Source organism: Myotis myotis, unplaced genomic scaffold (assembly GCF_014108235.1).
Source record: "Myotis myotis isolate mMyoMyo1 unplaced genomic scaffold, mMyoMyo1.p scaffold_m19_p_14, whole genome shotgun sequence".
Taxonomy (NCBI): Eukaryota; Metazoa; Chordata; class Mammalia; order Chiroptera; family Vespertilionidae; genus Myotis; species Myotis myotis.
In genome coordinates this window covers 53,554,198-53,581,353 of record NW_023416318.1, presented here as the reverse complement: position 1 = coordinate 53,581,353, position 27,156 = coordinate 53,554,198, and the positions used below count along the sequence as shown (strand labels likewise).

Below are 27,156 nucleotides of genomic sequence, written 5' to 3'. Positions count from 1 at the left end.
CGATGTTTCTCTGTCATTGATGTTTCTGACTCTCTATCTCTCTCCCTTCCTCTCTGTAAAAAATCAATAAAATATATTTAAAAAAATAAAAATAAATAAAATAAAATACAAGTATGCCATTGTTGCAAAGCCATAGTAAATGGTTTATAAAACGCAATTTTATTTTACGTTACTCTGCTGTTACATTGGGCATAACATTTTCAAAGGCTTTTTTGGGACTGCAGTCAATGATTAGCAACACACATAGTGGCCCAACTCTCTGAATAACGATCACTAAACAAACTGGACACCTCTCACATGTGCACAAATCTGCATGGAAAAGTACTAAAATCTTAAACTTGGACTTGTGTACTTTATTTCCCCATTCTACGGTATTAAGAAATGACATGCACTTTAATTTGCCAAAAGCAACGCTTGTATTCTGGCAGCATCATGCTACTTTATTGTCTAGTAAAGTGAACACCAGAACTACAAAGGCAGAAGGTGTAAGTGAATTTTTATTAGGAAGGGAAGTTGTCAACCGAAACAGCAGCAAATGAAGAGTGAATGAGGAAACTCCCTGTTGTCACAGCTACCCAAGACCTCCACCATGTGTGACACAGGAGGCTTTTCAATTTGTGACCCACAGCCCAGAATTATCAAATGCTTCCCATTCAACCTAATACTTCCGGATTCCTGCCCAAAAGGAATACATTAAGAACATGGAAACTTGCTCACTGATAGGAAACCCCCGAAGAGTAAGGGAGGGAATGTAGAAATTAAGAAGTTATGTAAAACACTCTTTAAACTGTAATTAACTACATTTTCAGATCTTCACAGTAATACAAAACACAGTCACTTGCAGAACTGGTTCAGATTACTTAAATACCAAATGCATTTTTAGTCCTCTACGTAAGTGTTTGGAAGTTACTTGTGTTTATGTGAAATGGAGCTATTAATACTTTGCTACAGCAGTGACTGCACACCAGGAGGGCCAAGACAAACACAAATCAAGGAATGGAGTTTCCCACAGCTGCAGTGTGAAAGGCTAGGAACAGCTGATTCCGTACACGTGAATGGTTTCTTTGCTCTAGGAAATCCACATGGAGGAAGGAATGGAGATGTGCACAGAGGTTTCTGGAGGGAAGGAGGACGCCACCCTGTCCGCGGTCAGTTTTCCGCGCCTTCTGCCGCGTCACATTCTTCTCCTGCACTGTCCGATGTCCATAACTAGGAAAGAAAGCGGACTCGGTTACTACGTCCAGATCAGACCATTACACCAGGTCCTGCCGTTATATCAGAATGTAATTCCGAAAGCAGTCAAGTATCTGAACCACAGAGATGGTGACTAAGACTGAAAGCTGCTGTTCTCAAAACCCAAATACCACCAACTCCCCCCCAAAGTGACCCCTGCAGACGGTTCACAAAGTGACACACATACAGACACGACCGAGTAGCTTTTAAAGCTTACTCTCTCTGAGTACTACAATTTCAGAAAAAGCAGGCAACATCCTTAGCATTGATTGCTCTCTCATTCCCAGCGGCCCAAAGCTCTGCATGAAAGCACTACTGAAATGCAATTTGAGATTAATAAGGCAAAAACATTTTAGGGGGGAGGAGGACTGTGATCATAACTGTTTCCAAGTATCTGAAGCGCTATCATATAGTAAAAAAAGCCAGCTCACTTAGAGTTGCTGCAGAGGTGTGCGTGAAGACACACAGAGAGGATTCGTGAACTAGGTAGGATATTAAAACAAATCCAATTGATCTGTTTTAGGATGGAATGAGGAATTGAAAATGGTATAGTCAATATTTATCAACTATAATCAATAGTTCACAAAATGGATTTCTATTAGACCAACATCAAGATACTGCTTGAATTTCAGGAAAGCTGGAATCTTATATAATCTTTAAGCTATTGTTAGGATACTAATATAAATAAAACAATATCCCTGAAGAACCGTCTCAGTAAGAGAGAAAACAAAACCAGTAAAGATACTGACAGCACCAGGACGTGTCTGGGAAGAGGTCCAATCGCTCAGTGTGCCTTTCTTCCACAGAAGCGGTTTATGCTGTTCATTCTTCTGTAACTGAGAACTACAGGGATTTCTAACGGCTGGGAAGACAGTGCTTTCATAACTTCCCTGCTCATCAAAGCTGAGCAGATATGGTGCTGGGATGAGAAAGAATCCTATCCAGCAAAAGTGGGAGCCCCAGCAGGGCTTGGGGAGGAGAACTACATTTATAAAACGGGGGTGGGGTGGGGCTCCCCTTCTTCCAGTCGGTCTAAGGTTTTGATACATCAAATTTACTCGAACCTATAGAAGAAGCTAAGTAAAGCTCAACCTGTATTTTTTTTCTTCATTATTTTTTCTATTATCATCTGCTTGTCCAAGTAGTAGGAAAGAAATAAAGAAAAAACAAGTTAAGAACATCATGTTCAGCTTGCAAAGGAAAAGTTGATTAGAACAAGGCATTTCATGTGACTTTGGAGATGCTTAAATGCCTACAACAGTGCCTACCTGGCTATGGCTACTATACCTAAAGGAAGAAAATACTGAAACCACCCAAACCCTCCGCACGAGTAACTTTAACATCTCCACCCCACGAAACAGTCAGTGATGTGAACTGATTATGAGTTCCTGCAACCTCAGTACCATCCCAGGAGGATCTGATAAAATGCCCATTTGACTTGAAAACCTACCTACAAAACCCTAACAAGCATGTAATACTTTTATTTATGTAACCATAAACTGATTTTCCAAGAGAAAGTGTAGCTATTAGATAACTACCCCAAGAGATAGGGAGCCCGAAATCTATATATATAAAAGGCTAATATGCAAAGTGTCCCCTAGGGAGTTCAACTGGGCGTTCAATTGCTTGCTATGACATGCGCTGACCACCAGGGGGCAGCGCGGAACATGACGGGCGACCAGCTGAAGCTGCGGGGCGCCGAGGGAGCGAGAGAAGGAGGTGGGGAACCTGATCGCCAGCCAGGCCTAGGGACCCTACCCATGCACGAATTTCGTGCACCGGGCCACTAGTAAAATATAAGCACTTTTGTTCCTGAAAAGGAAGTAAAAATATGAACTACTCACTGTGAGGTTGTCCCTAAGCAACTGCATGATGAGGGTGCTGTCTTTGTACGAGTCTTCATTCAGTGTATCGAGTTCTGCAATGGCCTCGTCAAAAGCCTGTAAGACATTAACATCCATGGTAAACCATATTTGTATTAATGCAACCTGGTTAGTCCACAATCACAAACCATTTTTAAAAAATAGGGGAACATTCACTTTATGCTTTGCTCTAATAAAAAATAAAACGGTGGAATCAGATTCTCAGTTTAAGAACTTATGAGTATGACTTGAAACTTAAAAGCTATGTGTACCTAATCAGTAAATAGGCACTTTTTTTTTTTATCCTCCCCTGGGGATATATTTATAGATTTTAGAGAGGGGAAGAAGAGAGAGAAACATCACTGTGAGAAACATCAATTGGTTGCCTCCCATACGTGCCCCAACCGGAGATAGAATCCAAACCTAGGTATGTGCCCTGACCGGGAATCGAACCTGAAGCCTTTTTGGTGTGCCGGGTAACGCTCCAGCCGACTGAGCTGCCCGGCCAGGGCACAGGCACCTCTTAGTGCTTCCACAGGACACAGCACAGTAGCTATGCCCAATATACTTCTCACCAGTAAGAACTAGAATGTACTTGCAAAGCCTCTCTAGCAGTCTCCCTTTTAAACACTGAGGAATGCAGCTACGCTAGCAGCCAAACCTGGCAGGCACCCCTCCATTGCTTCCATCCTTCTTTGATTACTCTGATCATTATGCTCTTTAGACAGATGTTACTGCTGACAGCCACAGCTGGGAGAGAGCACGATATTGAGAGGGGTGGTGGTAGGTGGTCGTGATGGTAAGAAAAAGGAGAGAGAGCCAAATACAGACAGTAGAAATCACCCCGGATATCCCAGTAAATAAAACGCCTGCACTTTAGCGTTTGTCATCGCCCACAGCCGCCGCCAAAGGGGGGTTTCCGGACCCGCCTCTCACCGTCTTGGCCAGCGTGCAGGCGAGCTCGGGGTTACTGAGGATCTCGTAGTAGAACACGGAGAAGTTGAGAGCCAGCCCCAGGCGGATCGGGTGTGTGGGCTGCATCTCCTTCTTGCTGATATCGAAAGCCTCTTGGTAAGCCCCTTGGGAATTGTCTATCGTTTCTGTGGAGGCAGAGAAGGAAATAAAAAAGCGGGCACCGAAAACACCACCCAGCCCACAGCACGCTCACACGGCGAGCGGACGCCACCGGCTCTGGGAGAGCCAGGCGCTCTCTGCAGCCTTTAAAGCCACAGCAAAGCAAAACATTCCCTGTACTGAGCATCCAGAACCAGTCTATAATGTTGTTGGCTTATCCTCAGCTTCACCAGAAACAACGTAATATAGGACATCAGATTTTTACATCACTGGGGCTAAAACCATTTTCTTCTTTTCATTTCATTACTTAGAAATACAGCAATTACAAATAATTTGTTATATGCCAATAATATCTTAATAAAGCGGGGGGAGGGGAGAATTCGTTACCCCTTCTCAAAATAGTGAAAACACTTTACAAACATCACCACCACCAAAATCTCTATTGTTGTGACTTATTTGGAGAAACAATACTGATACTTGGAATCAAGATGTATTATGTGAAAAGCAATATAAAAGTGCCAACATATAACTACAAAGTCTGCTCTGACCAGAGTTTGATTACTGGCCTAATAAAAAGTCACCTTCCTGGAAAAAAAAAAAAAATGTTGCCTTGGAAATACTGACCTAAGAAATTCAATGATCCCCTTGCGGGCTGAATGTGCACCTTCCTTCCTCTGAAAGGGCGCGTTTATTGATGGAAACACGGCTGGTGTAGCACAACATGCTAAGGAGCTCCGGCTGCCTGGCCCTCAAGGAAGCACTATGAGCAAAGCGTCTCAGCTCCTAGGCCAGTGGTTCTCAACCTTCTGGCCCTTTAAATACAGTTCCTCATGTTGTGACCCAACCATAAAATTATTTTCGTTGCTACTTCATAGCTGTCATGTTGCTACTGTGATGAATCGTCATGTAAATATCTGATATGCAGGATGGTCTTAGGCGACCCCTGTGAAAGGGCCGTTCGACCGCCAAAGGGGTCGCGACCCACAGGTTGAGAACCATTGTCCTAGGCTGTAATATAGACCATCTACAAGTTCTAGAAGGTGGAGTACTATGCACGGGACTAGAAAATGCCAGGAAGCCAGAAAGAGCGAATCAGACTCATGCTGGGGCCAACGGGCTGATGTGTGAATGTTCAGCTCTGCCATGTTCAATTTTGCTTATTTTTACGGCAACAGAAATTATACATCAATAACACAATAAATTCAGTACACAAACTTTGTTACAACAGGTAACTAATTTTCTCTGTATATCTTGTGTGATAAAATCTGTAGCAGAAACATACACATTTAATAGGCTCTATATTATACTCAGCTACCAATACTCCAGGGGACGGAGTTCACTGCTAATAAATTTACTTTCATTTTTTAAACAATCAAGCTATGCAATTCAGTTATTCTTCTCCCCATGTCTGTTTTTTTGATAAATTATGTACCGGCACTAATACTCTCACGTTACCTCCCCTCAGAAACCTGGTGATATGTAGCTGGCAGACGATGTTATCCTTCACAGTAGGCAGTGGCTAACATGTCAAACAGACAGGCACATCCTGTTTCTATACTCCGTGTCACCTCTCCCAGGAGAGTTTCACGGTGTAATGACACTGAAGGTCCTAACGAGACCACCCTAAGCACACGCAGAGAGCCCCGGGGCTGAAAACACGGTGCACCAAACCCGAAAGCATAAGCCATCACGCCTGTCTTCAATAACGTCTTGTCCGATTAAAATCAGAACGTCTGCATTTAATTTTTTAAAAAGAGCACATAATGTAAACTCATGACTATCCATTTCTGAAAACATAAGGCGACATTATTAATTTTCTTTTTATGTAGATTCCAAAATGTTTCTTAAAGTTACAAAAGGCCTGGAGACTACACAGAAGCTACTGTCACCGTGTCCCACTTACCCTCCCTCCTATTTACATTTTAGCTTTACCCAGACACCAATGCACTTACGTTTTCGATCATCACCACATGCAACTTCAGCCAGGTACCGGAAGTAATCGCCCTTCATTTTCAGATAGAAGACCTTGCTCTCTGGATTAGTTGCGTTGGCTATTAAATACTTATCCAACAATTCCTGAAACGAAACATGAGGCGCCAGTGAGAGGCTATCATTACCGTCCAGAACTAACAATGATATGCAGTTATCGTCAGCGGTCACGGTGACCCCAGCACACCGCCCGGACAGAGCAGGAGCGGGAGCGGGAGCGGGGCCCGTGCTGCCCGGGGAAGCCTCGGCTCACAGCGAGTCACTCCGTTCTCACGGCAAAGCGGGGTCACAGCAGACACAAGCAGCAGCACCTGCCTGCTCCCCGTCACTCAGCACGTGAGTTAGACGAGACCCCGAGGGGCTCTGCCCCGGAGCCAGCTCTGCTGAAGGCGTCTTTTACAGCCACACAAAGAGCTGCGTGGTACCTTTACTACCCGGTGCTTCGAGAGTCAGTATGGCAGGAGAGAGAGTGACAGCAGAGAGGAGTCTGACTAGAATGAGGTCTGGAGGTGAGAAATGTGATTCTAGCACAAACCCCTCCTAAACCACTCAACCAGACGTGGGCGTCCTCACAAAGACGGCTTCCCTTAAAAAAATAAATAAATACATCAATTTTTTTCTTTATTGATTTCACAGAGGAGGGGAGAGGGTGAGAGAGAAACATCAATGATGAGAATCATTGATCAGCTGCCTCCTGCACACCCCCTCCTGGGGATCGAACTCGCAACCTGACTGGGAATCAAACCCTTGACCCCTCCCTGCATAGGGGGGCACTCTAACCAACTGAGCCACACCAGCCAGGTGATGTACAACTTTCAACAACAACAACAAAATCTCAATACAGACCAGAGAGAAAAACAAAACGACAAGTGGCTTACTGCATCAGAAATCTTTCCATATGAAGTAAAAAGTCAGGGTGGGGGAAAGGAATCCGTTTTAACATTTATAGAACTGAAAGTTCCCCCACGAAATTCTCCTGTACATTATTCCTGTCAATTACGCAGGCGTTCACCTTTGTAGCTTTTTAACCAGCAAAACTTATGATTCTGGGAGGTTCGAGAGCTACAATTGGGGCTCCCCCAGCGCTGAGTAGAACACAGGTAGTGCGTTCCTTTTTGAGAACCTGAAAGATTTGTGAAGTCAGTGTACTTCCTACCCAAGTTACAAGATGAACTAGTAGTAACTGAGAATACTCTATATAGCAAGAAACCTCAAATATGAGCAAAGTTAGAGGAAAGAATAGGGAGAACTAGCGGTAATGCCACACTAAGAGCTTTGAACTTTTTTTTAAACAAAAAGTTACCTATAAAAAAAAGTCAGCTATGTGTCAGACTGTGCAATTGTACATAACTCAGACAACCAATTGTACATAATAACCCCTTTCATAACTAATATTTTGTGACTCCTTAACTATCCGAAAATGAAATTAGTAGCTAATAATATATTTACATACAATTTAAAATATACACCAATGTCAAATGGGGGCACCATTAAATTTTTTAATAAAAAAAAAAATATTCCCCTAGCCCATTCGGCTCAGTGGCTAGCGTCGGCCTGTGGACTGAAGCACCCCAGATTCAATTCCAGTCAAGGGCACACGGCCGGGTTACGGGCTCCATCCCCAGTAGGGGGCGTGCAGGAGGCAGCCAATCCATGATTCTCTCTCATCAGTGATGTTTCTATCTCCCTCTCTGAAAGCATAAAAATGTATTTAAATATATATATATAAATGTTCTAAATAAGATATAATGTACAAATGAAAGTAATTTGTAATAAAACAGTAAGCATTTCAATATGTAAATATCTATATGACTGGCCTCGGCCGATAGGGCACAGTTGCTGAGTGTCATTCCATGCACCCAGACTGGTTCAGTTCCCGGTCAGGGCACATGGTTTTGGTCTCAATCCCTAGTAGGGGACATGCAGGAGGCAGCCTATGGATGTTTCTCATTTATATTTCCTCTCTCCCTCTCCATTTCTCTCTAAAATTAAAAAACATAATCTAGTCAGATGTTCGCCTCTAAGAATCACCTTCAATGCCAAAAACCTTTGAATACAGACTTGCACAGTCTGTTCAACTGCCATGAATAGCCTGACCAGGCAGGTTACAAACAAAGCAAAGTAAAATCTTTGATTTTTACATGGTAGTTGCATTCCTGGTTAATTTTGTATGCATTAAAACCATAAAAACAAACAAACAAGAAAAACCGTGTGTTTAAATGTAAAACAAAATTAGTTTTTGGCCTCAGATGAATACTAGTAAGTTTCTACCTACATGACTGAGCGCTGGACGCTCCGTTACGCAGCGCTACCGGGTGTCCAGTGTCATGACCTCCACCCACTCCGTGTCAGCAGAGCCTCCCACCGCCGGGGAGGGACACCGGGTGGGTCGAAGGCACACACACAAGTCCTTTGGGAGCACAGCCGAGGAAACAACGATTTTTTAAGCAACTGGAAGAATTTTTCTTAAGACGGTATCGAGTGAGCTGCGTCTTAAGGGTAAAATAGGATTTGACAAATAGGCAGAAGCCAGGGGCCTGTGGCAGGAAAAGGCACAGCTGCACAAGAAGGGAGGAAGCCACTGAAGACGGTCATCTTTTTAAAAGAGAACCTCCCCAACCACCGAGAGCACATCTTTAAAAGGCACCAAATGTCATATTTACCAGAGATTACATCTGAGCACGTCAGAATAATGAGCGCTGAAATGATAACCTAATCTAGTGTGTCTAGAGCAAGTTCCTTAATTTCCTCTTCTGTAAAATAATCAGAATCCCTTCCAGTTTTTAACCTGTGTAACTCTAAGGCACTAAATCCAAAGGGCAACCTGTTAAGCAGATCAACTTCTAGATAAAAACGTGTCCTTAGTGGTTTTCATTCATGAAATTCTGTTCAGCATCTGGCATGGTGCCCATCACACGCCAGGCTCCTCTGTCAGATGGCATCAGCCGTGGATGGCAGCCTGCTGGAATACAGGCAACAGCAGCACACGTGGTACGGCCTCAAAAACGATACAGCAATTGTCTTGAATTACTTTTTTGAAAATTCTTTACTTTTTATCAAAGCAATAACATGCAATAGTCAACTATCACACTAACAATTCTAATGAAAAGCCTCCCCATTCTGTTCACTCGCTGTTTCATTCCTTCAGCGAAGTTTTGGGTGTTTTTTTGAAAAATCATTACTTCATACTGGTATCTCCAGTTCAAATTCAACAGCACAGTATTATTCCTCCCTTATCTATAGCTTCTCTTCACACAGTAAGACGCTGGTTTCCATTTAAATAACAGGTAACAAATGTACATCACACAAGTTCAAAAGCAAAACAACTAAGTTTCTCTCCCTTTCCTGGGTCCTCATCGACATGCAGTTCTTCCCTCCCTCAAGGCACCCGTACCATCAGTTTCGTGTACATTCCTCCAGATATCCTATACATGTAAAGTCCACGTATGTCCCCCTCCCGCATGCTAGCATTCCAGACACATTGCTCTTGCTTTCCGCATAGTAATCCCTCTAATAATAATCACCCCATGCCCATGTACTATAACTGCTTCACTATGTGTAACATTGTACAGTGTTCCACTGCACGGGCATAAGGTAATTATTTAAATAGTTTCCTGATGAACATTCAAGTTGCTTCAAATCTTTTGCTATTTCCCACAATGTACCGAATGCATCTGATCCGTAAGATACACTATACACGGTCCTCCTGGAGGCAATTCCACTTGCACTCCCACTAGCAAGGTATGACTGTTCCTATTCCTCCATATCCTTCCGAACACAGAGAATTAAACTTTTCCATCTTTTCCAACCTAATAAAAAAAATCTTACTATAGCTTTATCTGTAGTTTTCTAATTTTATAAATTACGTTATAAATGAAATTGAACATCTGTATGTCCTTTTCTATTATTAACTGTTTTTACCCTTTGCCTTTCCTAATGAATTATGTCCTTACAGATTTGTAGGAAGTCTTCATATGTTAATATTAGTTCATTTTCCAGATGTATCTCATATGAACTTCATGTATTTAAAGATTTTGCCTGGCAATAAAACTGCACTTACTAATATTTATTATATTAAATCAGAGAGTATTACCAAGATTTCTGACAAATATGAGAAGCAGAAGTTAATGTGACTATTCAATTTTAGAACAAATAAAATATATGAGCAGAAGACTTGTAACTGAAATATAAGTCTGAATGTGTATTTAGCGGATTGTCTCCCTGACCATATGAAATGGCTAACACATTTTAAATGTTACCCGAAGAGCAGTAAATCAGATTAACACACACACTCACTCTCTCACTCTCCGTATGGAGCACTTATCACACCTTAACGGAGACGCTCAGGTTCTGGCAACACAGTGAGAGGGAGCAGACCTTCCCTTCTTCTAAAAATAATCAAAATGTTCAACAGAAATAGATAAAATGGAAGAAAGAAATACAGCAGAGCACCAAAGGGCAAAGAAAGATATCCAGGCACTAGAAAAACGAAGCAAAGAACTAACAGTGAACATTCACAACACAATGGATGGTGTGAGGGAGCTGGGCCTAGAGAAACGGCATCGGCGCTGTGAAGTGGCAACAAAGCTACTTTCTGGGCTTCTGGGGGGCAGGAGGGAGGCCCACAGAGGGTGCAGTCTCCAGGAGGAACTGTGCAGGTGCTATTCAGATGTTTACTTAAACACGATATGTAAAGCCACAGGCGGAAAATGAGTGTAAAAGCGGGTGGAGCTTAGCGTGTCCAGCAGCAAACCATCAGAACCCGATTCAAAGATACTTCCCCAGTCCAAGGCACACACAAGTCCCACAGAAAAAAGCTCCACTCATATCATTTAAATAACAGAACTCCTCGGGGGCAGATCCACCAAAATGAGGGATCAGCAAATCAACAGATGTTGGTCCCAAGAACTTAAGAAACAAAGAGTGTGTAATAAAACATAAAGTATGCTGAAAATGACTAAAGCATCTTTTGAAGATATATATGTATTTTAATATTTATGATTAAATAGATGATGCCCAAGACTGGCTTCAAAATAATGGTAGGAATATGTGTGGAAATATAAACAAAACAGAATTCATAATGACTGAATTATGAATTCTGGTTATTTATTTCATTAAAATAAGCAAAAAGATTAAAGAAAGAAAAAGGGGAAAAAAGGAACAGAAGCTAGGGGAAAGGACAGGATACAATGAATCAAGAAAAATGAAAGCCTGTAGATGTAAGGAGAGGGAGAAGGGCTTTTATAATTTAAAAAACAAACAAAAAACCCCACAGAAAATTGGTATAACAGAAGGCATATTTAAAAAAAAATACTTGAGAACACAACAGAATGAAAAAATGTGGATTTGTAAAAAGATGCAATTAGAAAGAAATCTGATACGTCATCTAAGACAGTATGCAATACCAATTCCAGAGGAGAGACTAGAAAGAATGAGGAAGAGATGTAATTCAGAGATAATGGTTGAGACTCTCACAGTAATAGTATTAAGATAATTTTCGTAGTGGAAAAGCACACTAAATCCCAAGGAAGAGAAAAATATATTCATACCTAGACCACCATGAAAAACTGTAGAATGCCAAGACGAGAACAGTGTGCTCGCTTCAGCAGCACATATACTGAAATTGGAACAACACAGGCAGGATTAGCATGACCCCTGCGCAAGGATGACACCCCCCCCCCCTCCAAAAAAAAGCAACCAGAGAGATGACATGTTACCTATAAAGGGAGAAACAGCATTATGTTTTCATCAAGTATCTTCCAAGTGCTAAGAAAAACAACTGTCCGGTAGAATTCTATAACCAATTAAAGGTACCGTATAAAAGCAGGTGCAAAGTAAAGACATTTTCAGACAAAGGCAGAAGTTCCCACTCAGACCTTCCCTGAAGAGTCTTTGTAGAGTAGTAAGGAATAATGGGCTAAAGAGAAGTCACCAATTAGAATAATCACAGCAAACTACCAAGTAACTAAAAAACTTCTGGCCATAATCCATTTAGTTTCCACTCTCCCAAAATGAGTAACACAGGATCCTCAGAAGATGATGAGTAACTACATGTGCTACTTCATGTTCACAGAGGATAGTATTTCAAAAGTTCCTTTGTATTAGTTGTGTGCAAAGGACTGAGTTGGCTATTAATGCGCATGTTTCCCAACCTTTTAGAGGATTATCTAAAAGTAAGGACAGCCCAGTTAGTGTGGATTGGTGGCTGATCGTGGACCGTGAACCAAGAGGTCACTGGTTCGATTCTCAGTCAGGGCACATGCCCGGGTTGCAGGATCGACCCTCAGTAGGGGGTGTGCAGGAGGCAGCCAATCGATGTTGCTCTCATTGATGTTTCTATCTCTCTATCCTTCTCCCTTCCTCTCTCTCAAATCAATAAAAACGTTTAAAAATAAATAAAATTAAGGACATTTATGTTTTTTTCTTTAAACAAGAAAGTGTCTGCCTTTAAGGCTACGCTTTCTAAAATCTGATAACTATAATCTGCTACCAGGAGAAAATATTTCATTGGAACAATCAAGGATCTCAAACATTTCAATAGCCTACTATCCATTTTAAGATAACTGACAAGGTGTGGGTTCATTTGAGATTTTTTTGTTTGTTAATCCTCACCTGAGAGTATTTTTCCCATTGATTTTGAGAGAGAGAGAGAGAGAGAGAGAGAGAGAGGAAAGGAGGCAAAGAGAGAGAAAAAGAAACATTGATGTGAGAGAGACACATAGACTGGTTGCCTTCCGAATGCCCCCCAACTGGGGAAGGGATGGAACCTGCAACCCAGGTATGTGCCCGTGACCAGAAAGCGAACCCGAGACCCTTCAGTGGGCCAACACTAACCACTGAGCACACAGGCCAGGGCCATTTGAGATTTTACTGGCAAGATTTTAACCAATTATCAACATGGTAATTACACACCAATCTGCCCCAAACCTAGCCAGGCAATTTACTTTTACAGCTCTGTACCTCAGTTTATTCATATGTAAAACACAAGTAATGACAATCTCTACTTTATGGGGTTGTTGTGAAGGTTGAATAAGTGGATACAAATTGCTTAGTATCCTGCTTAGTATATAAATCTCAATCACCATGCACCACCACACAGATCTTTCTCTAAAGCAGCGGTTCTCAACCTGTGGGTCGCGACCCCTTTGGCGGTTGAATGGCCCTTTCACAGGGGTTGCCTAAGACCATCCTGCATATCAGATATTTACATGACGATTCCTAACAGTAGCAACATGACAGTGATGAAGTAGCAACGAAAATAATTTTATGGTTGGGTCACAACATGAGGAACTGTATTTAAAGGGCCAGAAGGTTGAGAACCACTGCTCTAAAGCATCAGACCAAGTGCTCATATATGCACTGAACACACACACACACACACACACACACACACACCCCTCTGACTAGGCCGTTGGGACTTTAAACTTACTCATTCAAGGAAACATTAGTTTTGCCTTCCTAACACAAACTCCTGCCGATCCCGCCCTCCCGCCCCCTTTCAATTTTCTGTCTTGGGAGAAGCCCTCTGTGCCCTAGTTAGCAACCTGGGTGCAATTGTATGGCTTCTTTGGCTTCATAATCACCCGGGCCCTGGATGTAAATTTTCTCTAAGTGCAGACTCTGTGTGGAGAGCTTCTCAGACAAATAAACAAAAGAGGCCACTTGGGAACATACAGCTCCTCTTCCTTAACTATGAACCACGGAAGGAAGGAGAAGGCTGCATTGTCTGGATTGCACGCTGCTCCTAGCTACCCAGGCTCATCAGCGCGGCCTCTGACTCTTCTCCCCCACTTCCCACCTGAGCACAGGCTGTCACAGAATTTAATCTAGAACTTCCCAGTCCCATTCCTATTCCTATACCCCAGTGAATTGTATCATTTCACCTCAACGAATCCAATAACTTAACGGAGCTACCAGGCTTAGGGCTCTTCTTTCTCTCATCCATTTTGTGCTGTTGCCAATTAACCCTCACTTCCTTTCTGGGCATGTTAATCCCCTGCAAAAACCCCAATGGCCCGTTAAAGAACTGACCTGAAGCCTAGCACTTACGGTCCTCTAGGATCAGGCTCTAACCTACAGCTTCCAGCAAACATAAATGGCAAAGCGATACCAATCCCTGGCCAGTGTGGCTCAGCGGTTGAGCATTGACCCATGAACTGAGAGGTCACCAGTTCGATTCCTGGTCAGGCACATGCCCAGGTTGAGGGCTCAGTCCCTGGTAGGGGGCATCGCAGGAGGCAGCTGGTCAATGATTCACTCTCATCATTGATGTTTCTATCGCTCTCTCCCTCTCCCTTCCTCTCTCTGAAATCAATAAAAACATTTAAAAAAAGAGAGAGACCAATCTCCTGAGCCATAATAACCACAGGGTGAGGCTGAGGGGCGGGGTCGTTTTCCCCCGTGTGCCATACAACATGGCTATTTTCCATGCGCCACAACACAACAGGAGTGGGGAACAGTCTTAACTGACTGACACCAACCTTATTCCTATTATTACCATTCCCGCACCCGCAGAAGAGCATGAGGCAGCAATGCGGGCTCCCACATACTCAAGTGGCACTCCAAGGAGCAAAGCACACAGGCATTCACTAGGGAGACGCTAGAAATACAGCAGCTCTCGGGATGGGCGGGATGAGAAGGCAAATGCGATGGTATCTCCAGCACTGTTACGGGAAGGGGTACTTGGGGCATGAACAGCCTTCCAAGAGCACCTGTCCGGGGGCTGATCACAGTGGTGGAGCGTCCAGTCTATAAGACCATCCAACTACCACTCTTAGTTTGTGCAACCACCAAGCAATCTTCTAAATGCTAATCCGCCTGCAAACAACACACATGGCCAGACCACGACTGCCCAATTCCTAATTCTTTAAGTTCCCCCCTCAGTGTGCCAACAAATTAGACTGGAAGCCCAGAAGGCCAAGGGGACAAACCCTGGACATAAGCGCACGTTATTATTTTACCCACGTGGCGCCCCTGAAAAAAGTGTTAATGGGCCTTCAATCTCCAACTTCCATTTATTAAAACTCTGGAGCATTCATGAATGTGAATGTGCCTTCCTGGGAGAAAGGGTTAATTAACATCAATATTTGTGTAGATGAAAACCCACCTTTTATAAAGTGTTCAAACTTTTGAGATATAATTCTAAAAGTAACAAAAGACTAAAACCCAACACTGGCTGGAATATTTGTCAATTAATAAATTCAAATTACTATTAACGAATGTCACCCCAATACATTTAATTAAAAAAATAATTAAAATTAATATGGCCCTGGCTGGTGTGGCTGGTTGGTTGGAGCATCACCCCGTGCACCAGAGGGTTGAGGATTTGATTCCTGCTCAGGGGGACAGTACTAGGTTGTGGGTTCAATCCCCAGATGGGGTGCATACAGAAGGCAACCGATCAATGTTTCTCTCTCTCTCTTCGTCCATCCCTCTCTAAAATCAACTTAAACACACACACACACACAGCAAAACACCTAATATAAATTAATGTGTCATGATGAACTGTCATATGGTCAGAGAATTAATATGGACTCCTCAGACACAAAGGGTATGTGCCACTGTAGTTATACATAGTGAAAGTAAAAATAAGTCAGATTAGTCTATGCAAAGTGGCTAATTACTTTTGGGGGCAAAAGAAAACCAGGGGATAACCAGGCAATGGGAAGGGGGCAGAAACAGATGAAAAGAATCCAAGGCTCTCAATACAGAGAAAAAAGCTTTATCTATCTTCCTGCCCCAAATATTTCTAAACTCTTTCTTCTCCTGGTCCATAAGCTCTCTAGCTCCACCATATCCCTTGACCCAGGCAAAATGATCACCAATGACTAATATGCAAGCAATAAACATGGTTAGACCATGACTCTGCCCAATTCCTAACCAAGGCTATCAGCATCGGCTACAGCACAGTGGTGCCTTTTAGGGGCTAGGATGGCCCTGTAGTAAGCAGAGTATCCCCTCTGCTCCCCTAAACAATCAGCACTTGAACCCCAAACAATAAAAATGGTTTTGTATAGGAATGTTCATCCTGTCTCCCACCTCAGCTACAGAGCGTTACAACGGCAATGGTAAGGACACACAACAGAGAGTTTTAGCCTCTGACAAATAGCAGTGTGAGTGTGACTGTCATGTGCCGATATTAAAGAAAATCAGTCTTTGCCCCTTACTTTCCCCAAAGCAGCTGAGCCAATTCCAGATATTAGAAACAAATGTAACGCCCAGTCCTTTGTCTCTGACCTCTGTCTGCTATATTTCCATATCTGAGCAAATGAGCAATGTCAGCAATATAGAAATGTTATACACCTGCTTAGATTCCCAGCTCTCTAGCCAAGACATATACAGGTTTACAAGACACTTTAATACATACATCCACTGGTGACACTTAGTACTACTTTCTAAATATATCAACCTGCCAAAAAAAAAAAAAAAGATAAATACGCAACCGTAATTTACCAACAGTGACAGATCAGTACTAACAAAGAACCAAGGCAAATACCCATCTCTTTACTTCCTTTCCCTTAGAGCAGTGGTTCTCAACCTTCCTAATGCCGCGACCCTTTAATATAGTTCTTCATGTTGTGGTGACCCCCAACCATAAAATTATTTTCACTGCTACTTCATAACTGTAATTTTGCTACTGTTATGAATCGTCATGTAAATATCTGATATGCAGGATGTATTTTCATTGTTACAAATTGAACATAATTAAAGCATAGTGATTAATCACAAAAACAATATGTAATTATATATTCAATATGTGTTTTCCGATGCTCTTAGGCGACCTCTGTGAAAGGGTCGTTCAACCCCTAAAGGGGTCGCGACCCACAGCTTGAGAACCGCTGCCTTAGAGACTTGCAATTTACTAGTATCCAGAAGCTACTGTAGCCACTGATTTGTGAAGGAAAAGACAAATGATAGTGGGAAAACAAGTTTTTCTTTTTAAAGAAACAAAACAACCGAAATAGTAAGTCAAATCTCAGTTTGGTCGTCATAAGTAATCCAAGTGAACAGACATCCTGATACCTAATAAAAAGGATGTTCTAATAATTAAAATAGGTCAAAACTGCCTTGCTAGCTTGGTAAATAGGTCAAATTCTGCTTTATCCTAAGAACTCTATTAAAAATAGGTAATAGCTTATGCTAGTGAAGATACCAGTGCACTTTCACGAGTTGTCTTTTTTTTTTTTAATATATTTTATTGATTTTTTATAGAGAGGAAGGGAGAAGGATAGAGAGTCAGAAACATCGATGAGAGAGAAACATCGATCAGCTGCCTCCTGCACACTCCCCACTGGGGATGTGCCTGCAACCACGGTACATGCCCTTGACCGGAATTGAATCTGGGACCCTTGAGTCCGCAGGGCGACGCTCTATCCACTGAGCCAAACCAGTTACGGCACATGAGCTGTCTTTTATAAGTCGGTGACAAACTGAATTAAGCCATTTCTACCGTACATTATAGAAACCACATAATGATTACAGATGAATTTTTCCACCTGTGGCTAACCCAGGCCACATACATTGCCCCTGTTGTATTACATACAACCCTCTACTCCAGCCTCTGGCCTACCAGCTTTGTTACAGGGCACAAAGGGAAGAACAGGGTCAACAAGAATTTTGAGGCTATGGTAGGAAAATTATTCTGCACTTGCAACTAAACTTAATGGGTTACTGCGAATATTCAACTGAACTACTGAGTGCAGCACAAAAATAACCTTGAAAAACAAAGTACTGCTCCATCGTTTATAGAGGGAAAAATGAAGGCCTTATTCTCTCACACCCTTCACAGCTTACCCAGAGAGATCTGAACTGGGCACACTTTATTAGAGACAGCCAGAGGAACGCAGGACACCGGTAAACTCCAGACAATGCAGAATCGGGCCTCATTAGTAGACTTGGTGAGAAAGAAAAGACTACATTAGGATAACAACACGTTCCTTTATGTGGCGAGAATCAGAGCAAAGGTAAGAAAGTACACCACACAAGAGAGAGCCCTGGGGAGATCCAGGCCACTGAAGACGAGGAAGGAAGAAACAGTGAGAAAGGAGGCTAGAGACAAAAGATGGAAGGTCTCTAGTCCCGTTAAGGAACTTGGACTCCACCTGGTGTGGTAATGGTTGTGAAATTTTAAAAGCAGTCATTATTTCCTCCCCCAGGTCTTTTAAAGTAAAACCAGTGCCTAGTAAAAGAGATAAAAGCAAGCCACTCTAGTTGAAGAGCCTGGATGCACAAAGGCGCGAATCCAGCATTTCCATACAAGACAGAATTCAGAGACAGGAGCAACGATCTCAGAAGAAGGGAGTGTGTAAAAGGCTGTACAGTAAAAGGCAGTGGGAACGGAAAGAGCACTAATGTAATAGCTGAATTTGAGTTCACAGCTAACTGCTGAGTAACTAAACCTAGGTTTCCTTCCAGGTAAACCCACCTCATCTACCTGTGATTGCAAGGAAAGGGACCCGAAAGTATTAGAAGTTATAATTTTAAGTGCAATGACACCTAAATTGTACCTTGTGGGACAGGTGTGATCTCAACATTTAGAAAAGGGAACGGCTTTACAAATGAGAATGCAGTGGTGGGAGGGAAGCGAACTACGGGAGTGTTTGGGTAAACAATTTGGCTGGAGCACAAAGAATGAGGTGATTATAAGTTTTCCTGAAGTACCTTTTTTGCCAAACCACTTCTGATTATGTCATAAGCTGAGATCTCAGATCAAGAATATTTTTCATATGGGACAACCGGATAGCCCAGGGGTGGGCAAACTTTTTGACTCAAGGGCCACAATGGGTTCTTAACTGGACCGGAGAGCCGGAACAAAAGCATGGATGGAGTGTTTGTGTGAACTAATATAAATTCAAAGTAAACATCATTACATAAAAGGGTACGGTCTTTTTTTTTTTTTAGTTTTATTCATTTCAAACAGGCCGTAGTTTGCCCACAGCTGGGATAGCCACATGAAAAGAATGAAGAAGGCTAAGGCTGGACCCCTTCCTCATACCATATGCAAAAATTAACTCAAAATGAACCAAAAGCCATAATATAAGAGCCAAGACAATAAAACTCTCAGTGAAAGCGTCAGTGTAAGTTTTCATGACCTTGGATCAGGCAGAAGCACAAGCAACCTAAGAAACAAACTGAATTTTATCAAAATTAACAACTTTAAATATTTTAGCAAGTGTGGGAAAGGGGAGGAGGAAATAAAATTTCCCATGGTGCCATCAGCACAGCAGTACCCCCTTATCTATAGTTTTGCTTTCCTTGATTTCAATTACCCCTGGTCAACCCCAGTCCAAAGATATCACATGGAAAATTCCAGAAACAAACAATTCATAAGTTTTAAATAAGTTTTCAATTGCATGCTTTTGTCAGTATTGTCATGAAATCTTGTACTGTACCACTTCGTCCTGCCCCAATGTCAATCACTCTCTTGTCAGAGTGTCTACCCTGAATCAGCTTCCTGCAACTAAACAATCAGTAGCCATCTCAGCATCAGGTGGGCAGTCAGACTGCAATGCTTGTGTTCAGTAACCCTTACTTTACCTACTGATGGTCCCAAAGCACAAGGGAAGTGATGCTGGCAATTCAAACATGCTACAGAGAAACCATAAAGTGCTTACATAGTCTCTATAGGGTTGGGTACCATCCATGGTTTCAGGCAGCCACGGGGGGAGGGGGGGTCTTGGAATGTGTCCCCTGTGGCTAAGGGGGCTAGGGGGACTAGTGTAGTTTGATAAAGTAACTTCAATATATACCACTTCCGCCCTGGCCGGTTTGGCTCAGTGGATAGAGCGTCGGCCTGGGAACTGAAGGTTCCCAGGTTCGATTCCGGTCAAGGGCACATGCCCGGGTTGTGGGCTCAATCCCCAGTGGGGGACTTGCAGGAGGCAGCCGATCCATGATTCTCTCTCATCATGGATGTTTCTATCTCTCTCTCCCTCTTCCTTCCTCTCTGAAATCAATAAAAATATATAAAAATATATATATATATATATATATACCACTTCCTATGGCAAATGTCAGTCCTTAGATGTTTAAATATTATATATATAATTTTTATGATATATTAAAAGCTAAATTTCATAGAAATCAACTTTCATATAGCAAAAGTGTGTTAATGGAATACTTAGCCTTCCCAAATCGAAGTTTTGACTCCACCAAGAACCAACTATCTGTCTCTGCACTCAGCCCCCAAATCATCCCGAGCATTTTCTGACTAAGGATGCGTGAACCTTTACCGTGACCTTTCTCACCTCCTCCCTGGTCCACCAGAATCCCGAGGGCAACACCAGCACTGAAAAGTACACATATTGCCAAATACTTGGCAAAACAGTACCAGGCAGAAAGGTCAGAACACTTAACATATGTTTCACTGCAGATGTCTAATTCTCCAGTTTTTTTAAAAGAACAAAACTTTTCTGAGCTGTGTTCAAGCAGCGTTTGCTTGGTGGAAGGAGCAAAACAAGAGGGAAAATGAAAGTACTAATCCTAGGTGAGTAGTATCAATGGAAGTTACTTGGGCTTAAAAAGTCTGACCTGATGCCCGGCCAGTGTGGCTCAGTGGTTGAGCAACGACCCATGAACCAGGAGGTCATGGTTCAATTCCCGGTCAGGGCATATGCCCAGGTTTCGGGCTCGATCCCCAGTGGCGGGCATACAGGAGGCAGCCAATCAATGGTTCTTTTTCATCAATGATGTTTCTATTTCTCTCCTGCTCTCCTTTCCTCTCTCTGAAATAAAAATATATTTAAAAAAAAGTTTGACCTGAAAATCAGTATCTTTATGGTTCCACATACCTTCTCACCTATTTCCCAGAATCACCCCCGACATTTACAGACAGCAATCTAAGACTGTCCCACGAAAGCATTTACATTACATTTACAGAGGTCCTTATAGTCATGGCCCCGCCACCAGTACCATCGCGAAGTGTCTCCATTTCTCTAAAGTCTGCAGCAAACATCCAGGAGACAGGCGCATAGTCAGTCGGTCAACTAGAGAGTATGCAACACATATTTAGCAACACACGGCCAACTTCAACTGAGCAAAAGGCCCAGGTGACAGAGATCATGGAATACTGCTCGTCTGGATAGAAAACATGTGACTGGAGAGCTAAGATCTGTGTGAAAGACCCGTCCACTGGAGTGGTTCAACCAACGCTGGTTAACAGCCAACCTGGCTTGCTAGCTCCGAGTTTCTCAACCTCGGCATCACGGACTCCTGGGCTGGGCGTTCCCTGTTGTGGGGGATTTCCCTATGCATATGGTGTTTAGGAGCGTTTGGGCCTCTACTCATCCTGTTAGTAGCCCCCACCCCACCAAAAACTGTCTCCAGAACTGGCCCCGTGTCTCCTGGGGGTAAATTTACCCTGGTTGAGAAGCACGGCTCTAACCTTACATTTATATGCCTATAAATGCAATATTCCACTCCATTTCATCCCCCCAAAACACAACTCTCGGCTTCAAGGAGCTTATGATCTAAAAGCCAAAAAGCCCACAAGTCAAGGAGTACTTTATTGCAATATTCTGTAAATAAGTAGGGCTTCAAAATTACAGATTCTGGCAGTTTTTTCCCACCAGAGCTACCTTCCCTCTCTCTTAACTTACAAACATCATGTCTTATCTATCTTGAACTATACAGATCCTCAAAACAGAGGTTCAAGGCTCACACTGTGCGCTTCAGTCAGCTTCCATGTACTGAGGGACAATGTGTCTCACTTCACTTGGAGGCACAGCAGCTGCCCTGCCTCTCACTAGGCTTTGGGGTGTTGACCAAGTTACTTAACTTCCTATGCCCTCGTCCTCTTAACATTAACCCAGAAACAACACTATCAAACCTAACTTCTGGGGACAGAGTCAGTGTATAAAGTGCTAATAGCCTTTGCCCTTTACTCATTCGGATTTGTAATTATTTTCTGCCCTCACAGTTCAGTAGCCTCTCAATAGTGCTTATCCAAAGGGTTGAGAGTTGTCTACCATGTTCATTTTGAGTAAATAGTTCAAATAATCCCACCCCAACCTACTTTATGAAGAGAAAGAGGAGGCTGAGGATCTGTTATTTAGGACCAACATTCTGCCTCTCTGTTACTATTACTAGTCTCCTACAGCGAGCTTCACCTCCTTCCTCCACCCTATTCTCCTTCCTGTTCACCAAAGGAAAAAAGAAAACCTCCCTCAGCACCATGTTCAGAGACGTCAGGTTTCACTCCTTTCCTCTTTATTTTGACAAACTCGTTACCACGAGCTCTAGATGTTGCCAACCGATGCCTCTCAAAAATCATTAAAAAATCTCCAATGTCTCCCCACTGAACCAAGTGAGGGAACCCCCTGGCGGTCATCCTCACATGGCTCTTACCTTCTCCAGGCTTTTCTGCTGCAGCGGCTCTATACATGCTCTGCCTCATCCCACAGAGCCTTCTCCCCGGAGTCAGCCTGTCCTGTACATTCCTTCTGCTGGAATAGTGGCCCCTCCCCTCCCCTCCCCTCCATCCTCCTCCCTCAACTCCACTCCCAAAACCCACTCTAGGAAGCCTTTCCTGAGGGTTCTGTTTCCTTAAAACTATACCTAGCCCTCGCTGGTTTGGCTCAGTGGATAGAGCATCGGTCTGCAGACTGAAGAGTCCCAGGTTCGATTCCTGTTAAGGGCACATGCCCGGGTTGTGGGCTCGATCCCCAGTGGGGGGCGTGCAGGAGGCAGCCAATCAATGATTCTCATCATTGATGTTTCTACCTCTATCTCCTCTCCCCTCCTCTCTGAAATCAATACAAATATACTTTAAAAAAAAACCACACACACACACACACACACACACTACACATAACTTGTTCAAAACCATTCTATGGGAATTCTATTCTTTACGTTTTGTATTTCTCACATTCACTCCTTACGCTGTGGAGGACAAACACCATGGCTCCCAGCTTTGTCCTTCCTCACACTGCTGATGGGCAGTGCCTTGCACCTCCAAGCTCTCAAATACAGCTGTCAAATGGAAGGTGGTCTTTCCTAGGATTTTTATGATAGGTTGACCAATAAGTCACAATTAGACTCAAGCCATTTTACCAATAAGAACATTTTATTTATGCCTCAAATTCATAAAGTTAAACGCTTTTATTTCAGTTGCATAAAAAATTGTCCTAATTTCAGGGGAGGACAGTTTTTTATACTAAGTGACTTAGCAATTAAGCAAAACTCTTCTCCACTTATGCCATCATAGAAACTAAAATTTATAAGAGCCATAGATTAAAAGAAATATCCCTTTGGCGCAGAATTAACTTGCTGGAGAACAGGAAAAAATTTTGTGGTAATTTGGAATGACTGCAGGGTAAGTAACACACTGGGAAGTAATCACTGAACAGAGACTGAAATATGCTACGTGAGCCCCTATAAATCTAGGAAAGCCCCGTTAACATATGCAGTTCTTATGAGCCTTCCCTTGGTAACAGACTTGATGTGTCAATGGGCATGGCCATATGCCATTGCAGTCTATCATCACTTTCAAGTTGGTAAATTTCATGAACACAGCAATCCAGTTGGGAAGCTTTTATGTAAGTGCCTCCTCTATGCCAGGCAGGGAGTGGAAGCTAAGAAGATAGATGAATACAACGCAAACAAATAATTTCTAAACAAGGCACTTGGTGCACACCCTGCAATGCTTCTTGCCCCTTCGCCAGCTATCTCCATGGTTCTGCTTATTGTATTAGGAAAATAGGTGAAAGAAGTGAAACACTCCAGGATATTGGGCTGGTACTTAAATTTTAAACACTTGTCTTTGATCAAAAGACCCACGCAATGACAGCGCTGGAAGGGTTCCCTCCCACGAAGAAGGGTGATCGCAGGCTCACCCGCTCCACCCAGCAGCCACCACCGCTCAGTCCGGACAGTTCAGAACCTGGAAAGCTGTCCCGGCGACCGCGCACCAGAGAGCAACGCAAGTCACTCCATCGGTGCTTCTAGAGCAAGGAAACGCGACCAAACACCAAGTTTCCTTTAGATTTAGCTGCGCCTCTTCCACACTGACTGAACTTGCCCCCTCCCCGCCTTCTGAGCAGGGAAAAAGCTCAACAGATATGCTCCTCCTCGGAAAATGAAGCTACCTGTTCACATTTTCAAAACAAACGCCCGTGGCCAGGTTCGGGAGGACAGCCTCATTCACACACACATGGGTGCCCGTGGGAAAGGTGCCTGCCTGCCTGACCCTTCTCCCGGCCGAAGCCTGGAGCCCCTGAATTGATGAGATGCCGGGAAAGGGGTGCCAGGCGGCCTGGGCAAGATGAAAAGTGACTCTGGGTCTCGGGGAAGCCCGCCTGGGTGTTGCCCAGCCCTACTGGGTGGGCAGCGAGCCGGGGAAAGACCCGCTCCCCCTGCAAAAGCAGCTGCTGCCGCCTCCAGCAGCGGTTCTCAACCTTCCTAACGCCGCGACCCTTTAATACAGTTCCTCATGTTGTGGTGACCCCCAACCATGAAATTATTTTCGTTGCTACTTCATAACTGTAACTTTGCTACTGTTATGAATCGTCATGTAAATATCTGATATGCAGGATGGCTTTCCATTGATCGCGACCCACAGGTTGAGAACCGCTGCACGGGAAGCGCACACGCGGGGGGTCCAGGCCCCCTTGGCAGACCATCGGGGCCGGCCTTTCCCTCCGGCTCCCGTGAAGCCCTCCACGAGGAGCGCCCGCCCGCCCCGAGCCCGGGCCCGGCGCGCCGACTCACCAGCACGGCGGTGCAGATGGAGCGCAGCTCGGACTCCACCTTCTCCCGGTAGTCCTTGATGAGCTGCAGCTTCTTGTCCGAGGTGTCGGTCTTCTGCTCGATGCTCGAGATGACCCTCCAGGCGGACCGGCGGCCGCCCACCACGTTCTTGTAGGCCACCGACAGCAGGTTGCGCTCCTCGTTGGACAGCTCGGCGCCCTGCTCCGTCACGGCCTTCATGCAGGTGGCCATGTCGTCGTAGCGCTCGGCCTGCTCGGCCAGCTTCGCCTTCTGGATCAGCTCCGTCTTCTCCATGGGGACGGGGAGGAGAGCGCGGGCGAGCACCGGCGGGTCGGAGGCGGCGTGCGGGCGGCGTGCGGAGGGCCTGCGGGCGGGCGGGCGGGCGGGGGCGCGGGGAAGGGCGGGGGCGGCGCCGTCAGACAATGCGCCCGGGCCCGGGCCGCCCGCCGCCGCCCCCTTTGTCCGTCCCCGCACGCGCGGCGCAGTTGAATTTCCCTCCCCCGCCCACGCACCCCGCGGGGCGCCCGGACGCGAGGGGCTCCGGCGGAGGCGGCCCGGGGCGGGGGGAGGAGGAGGAGAAGGAGGAAGAAGGGCCGCTCCCGCCCGCCCTGCCCTGCCCAAGATGGAAGCGGCCGTTGGCTCGCACCTTCCCGCCGGAGCCGTCTCGAAGGGGAGCGGCGTCCGGGCCGGCGGCTCCCCGGGGCCGGCTCCCCGCCCCGCCCTGGGCCCGGCCAGGCCCGACGAGGCCCGGGGCGACCCCGCGGCTCACCTTCACGTCTCCGCGGCCGCGGCGCGAGTCCCACCACTTTGATCCGCTCCTGGCTTTAGTCGAGGACCCTCCCGTCTCAGCCTAGCCCGCAGCCGAGGGGCGGGCCGCCGCGCCGCTGCCCTCGCGCCCGCCGCCCAATGACGCACCGAGTGGCGCCGGAGAGTCCCGCCTCCCGCCCCGCCGCTGACCAATGAGGCCTGAGCGCGCGGAAGGGGGCCGAGGGGGCGGGGCGCGAGGGGAAGCGGCGGCTCGGAGGGTGGGTCGGCCTGGGCAAGTTCGGTTGGCCGGCAGGCTGCGGCTTTGGCCACGGGGTTTCCTCCAATTAGATCCAGGGTAAAAGGACGTCACTGTTGCCATTGCGATGCTGGGACCGACACTCCCCGTCCTCCCCGCCGTCCCCGGCACTAGTGGGTGCGGCACGGGAGCCGGAGGCCCGCACGGCGTCGCCTGCCGCAGCCGTGGTGCAGAGGGTGCATTGCCTCCCGTGGACCCGGGCAGCTGCGGCCTGGCCCGCGAGGGTGACACCATCGGCGGCGGTTTCGTTGCACAAGCAAGCGCCTTTCTTTCCTCCGCCTTCCTATGCGCGACAAAGGTTTGGAGCTCGATACCCTGAACCCGGCCTTTAATGACGTTAGGATTGGGGCTGCGAATTAGAAGTCATCCCATTTCCGCCAGAGAGGAATTAGCTGCTGGAGAAAGTGGCTGCTGTCTGGCTTTTACATGAGAAATTCAAGTTTTCCGACCGGCACCCAAAACCTGAAATTCCCCCTGTAAAATACGCCCAAAAGGTCCAGGCACGTCTCTCTGGCAATGCCAGGTTTCATGGTTTTCTTTAAAATGAGAAATGACTTTAGAGATAATTTGGAGAAAAACACCCATTAATCCCTCCCCACCCCACCAAAAAAAAGCAACCATTTTTATATTTCTTTCTGGCCTTTTCAGGTTATGCCTCTAAATACGTATTTTTCACATCGTTGTGTTATGCGCACCCATCTTTTATTTTCTGGTCTTACTCTCCCAGGTGGTGGCTTTCTGCCTTTCTCCTGGTGAACACCCTTGGGAGGTGAGAAAGATTGTCCCACGTGCCTTATATTTAGGGTCATAGCTGGCACTTTCCTTTTCCTCTAACAGAGAAGAGACCCTGCCCTCCAGCCCCGCTTCTCTCCTGGCACTTCCCCAGTGCCCTCCCCTGAGAAAGGCGGCTGTCCTGGGCACCTGGGAACCGGCTTTTGTGTCATCCAAACGTGAAAATCGCCATCTGTGCTCACACTGCCGTGATTCCAGCTCCAGCACATCCGAGGGAGAATGGGTCACTGAAAGCAAAGGATGCCAAAAAAATAAATAAAAAATAATAAAAAAATAGAACGGCAGGCATGGCACAGGGGTTGAGTGTCGACCTATGAACCAGGAGGTCACGGTTCGATTCCCGGTCAGTGCACATGCCTTGGCTGCGGGCTTGATCCCCAGTGTGGGGCGTGCAGGAGGCAGCCGATCCATGATTCTCTCTCATCATTGAAGTTTCTA

The 27,156-nt window shown here is 45.1% G+C and overlaps 1 protein-coding gene and 1 pseudogene across 2 annotated transcripts; one reads left to right on the top strand and one right to left on the bottom strand.

Annotated features, from left to right (window-relative positions):
* Window positions 1–140: 140 nt before the first annotated feature.
* YWHAQ (tyrosine 3-monooxygenase/tryptophan 5-monooxygenase activation protein theta) lies at window positions 141–25,788 on the bottom strand. 2 transcript variants are annotated; one of them, XR_004971950.1, is made up of 7 exons: window positions 25,633–25,788; window positions 24,864–25,227; window positions 6,122–6,245; window positions 4,032–4,195; window positions 3,078–3,173; window positions 1,983–2,362; window positions 141–1,209 (listed from the first exon to the last, which is right to left on the bottom strand). XR_004971950.1 is itself a non-coding variant. In XM_036335384.1 (6 exons), exons 2-6 carry the CDS (start codon window positions 25,155–25,157, stop codon window positions 1,150–1,152), a joined length of 738 nt encoding a protein of 245 aa, XP_036191277.1. In that variant the 5' UTR covers window positions 25,158–25,227; window positions 25,633–25,788; the 3' UTR covers window positions 141–1,149. The 2 variants fall into 2 exon arrangements, 1 of the variants encoding a protein (XP_036191277.1); XM_036335384.1 differs by lacking the exon at window positions 1,983–2,362.
* LOC118669516 lies at window positions 11,752–11,830 on the top strand (annotated as a pseudogene).
* Window positions 25,789–27,156: the final 1,368 nt, after the last annotated feature.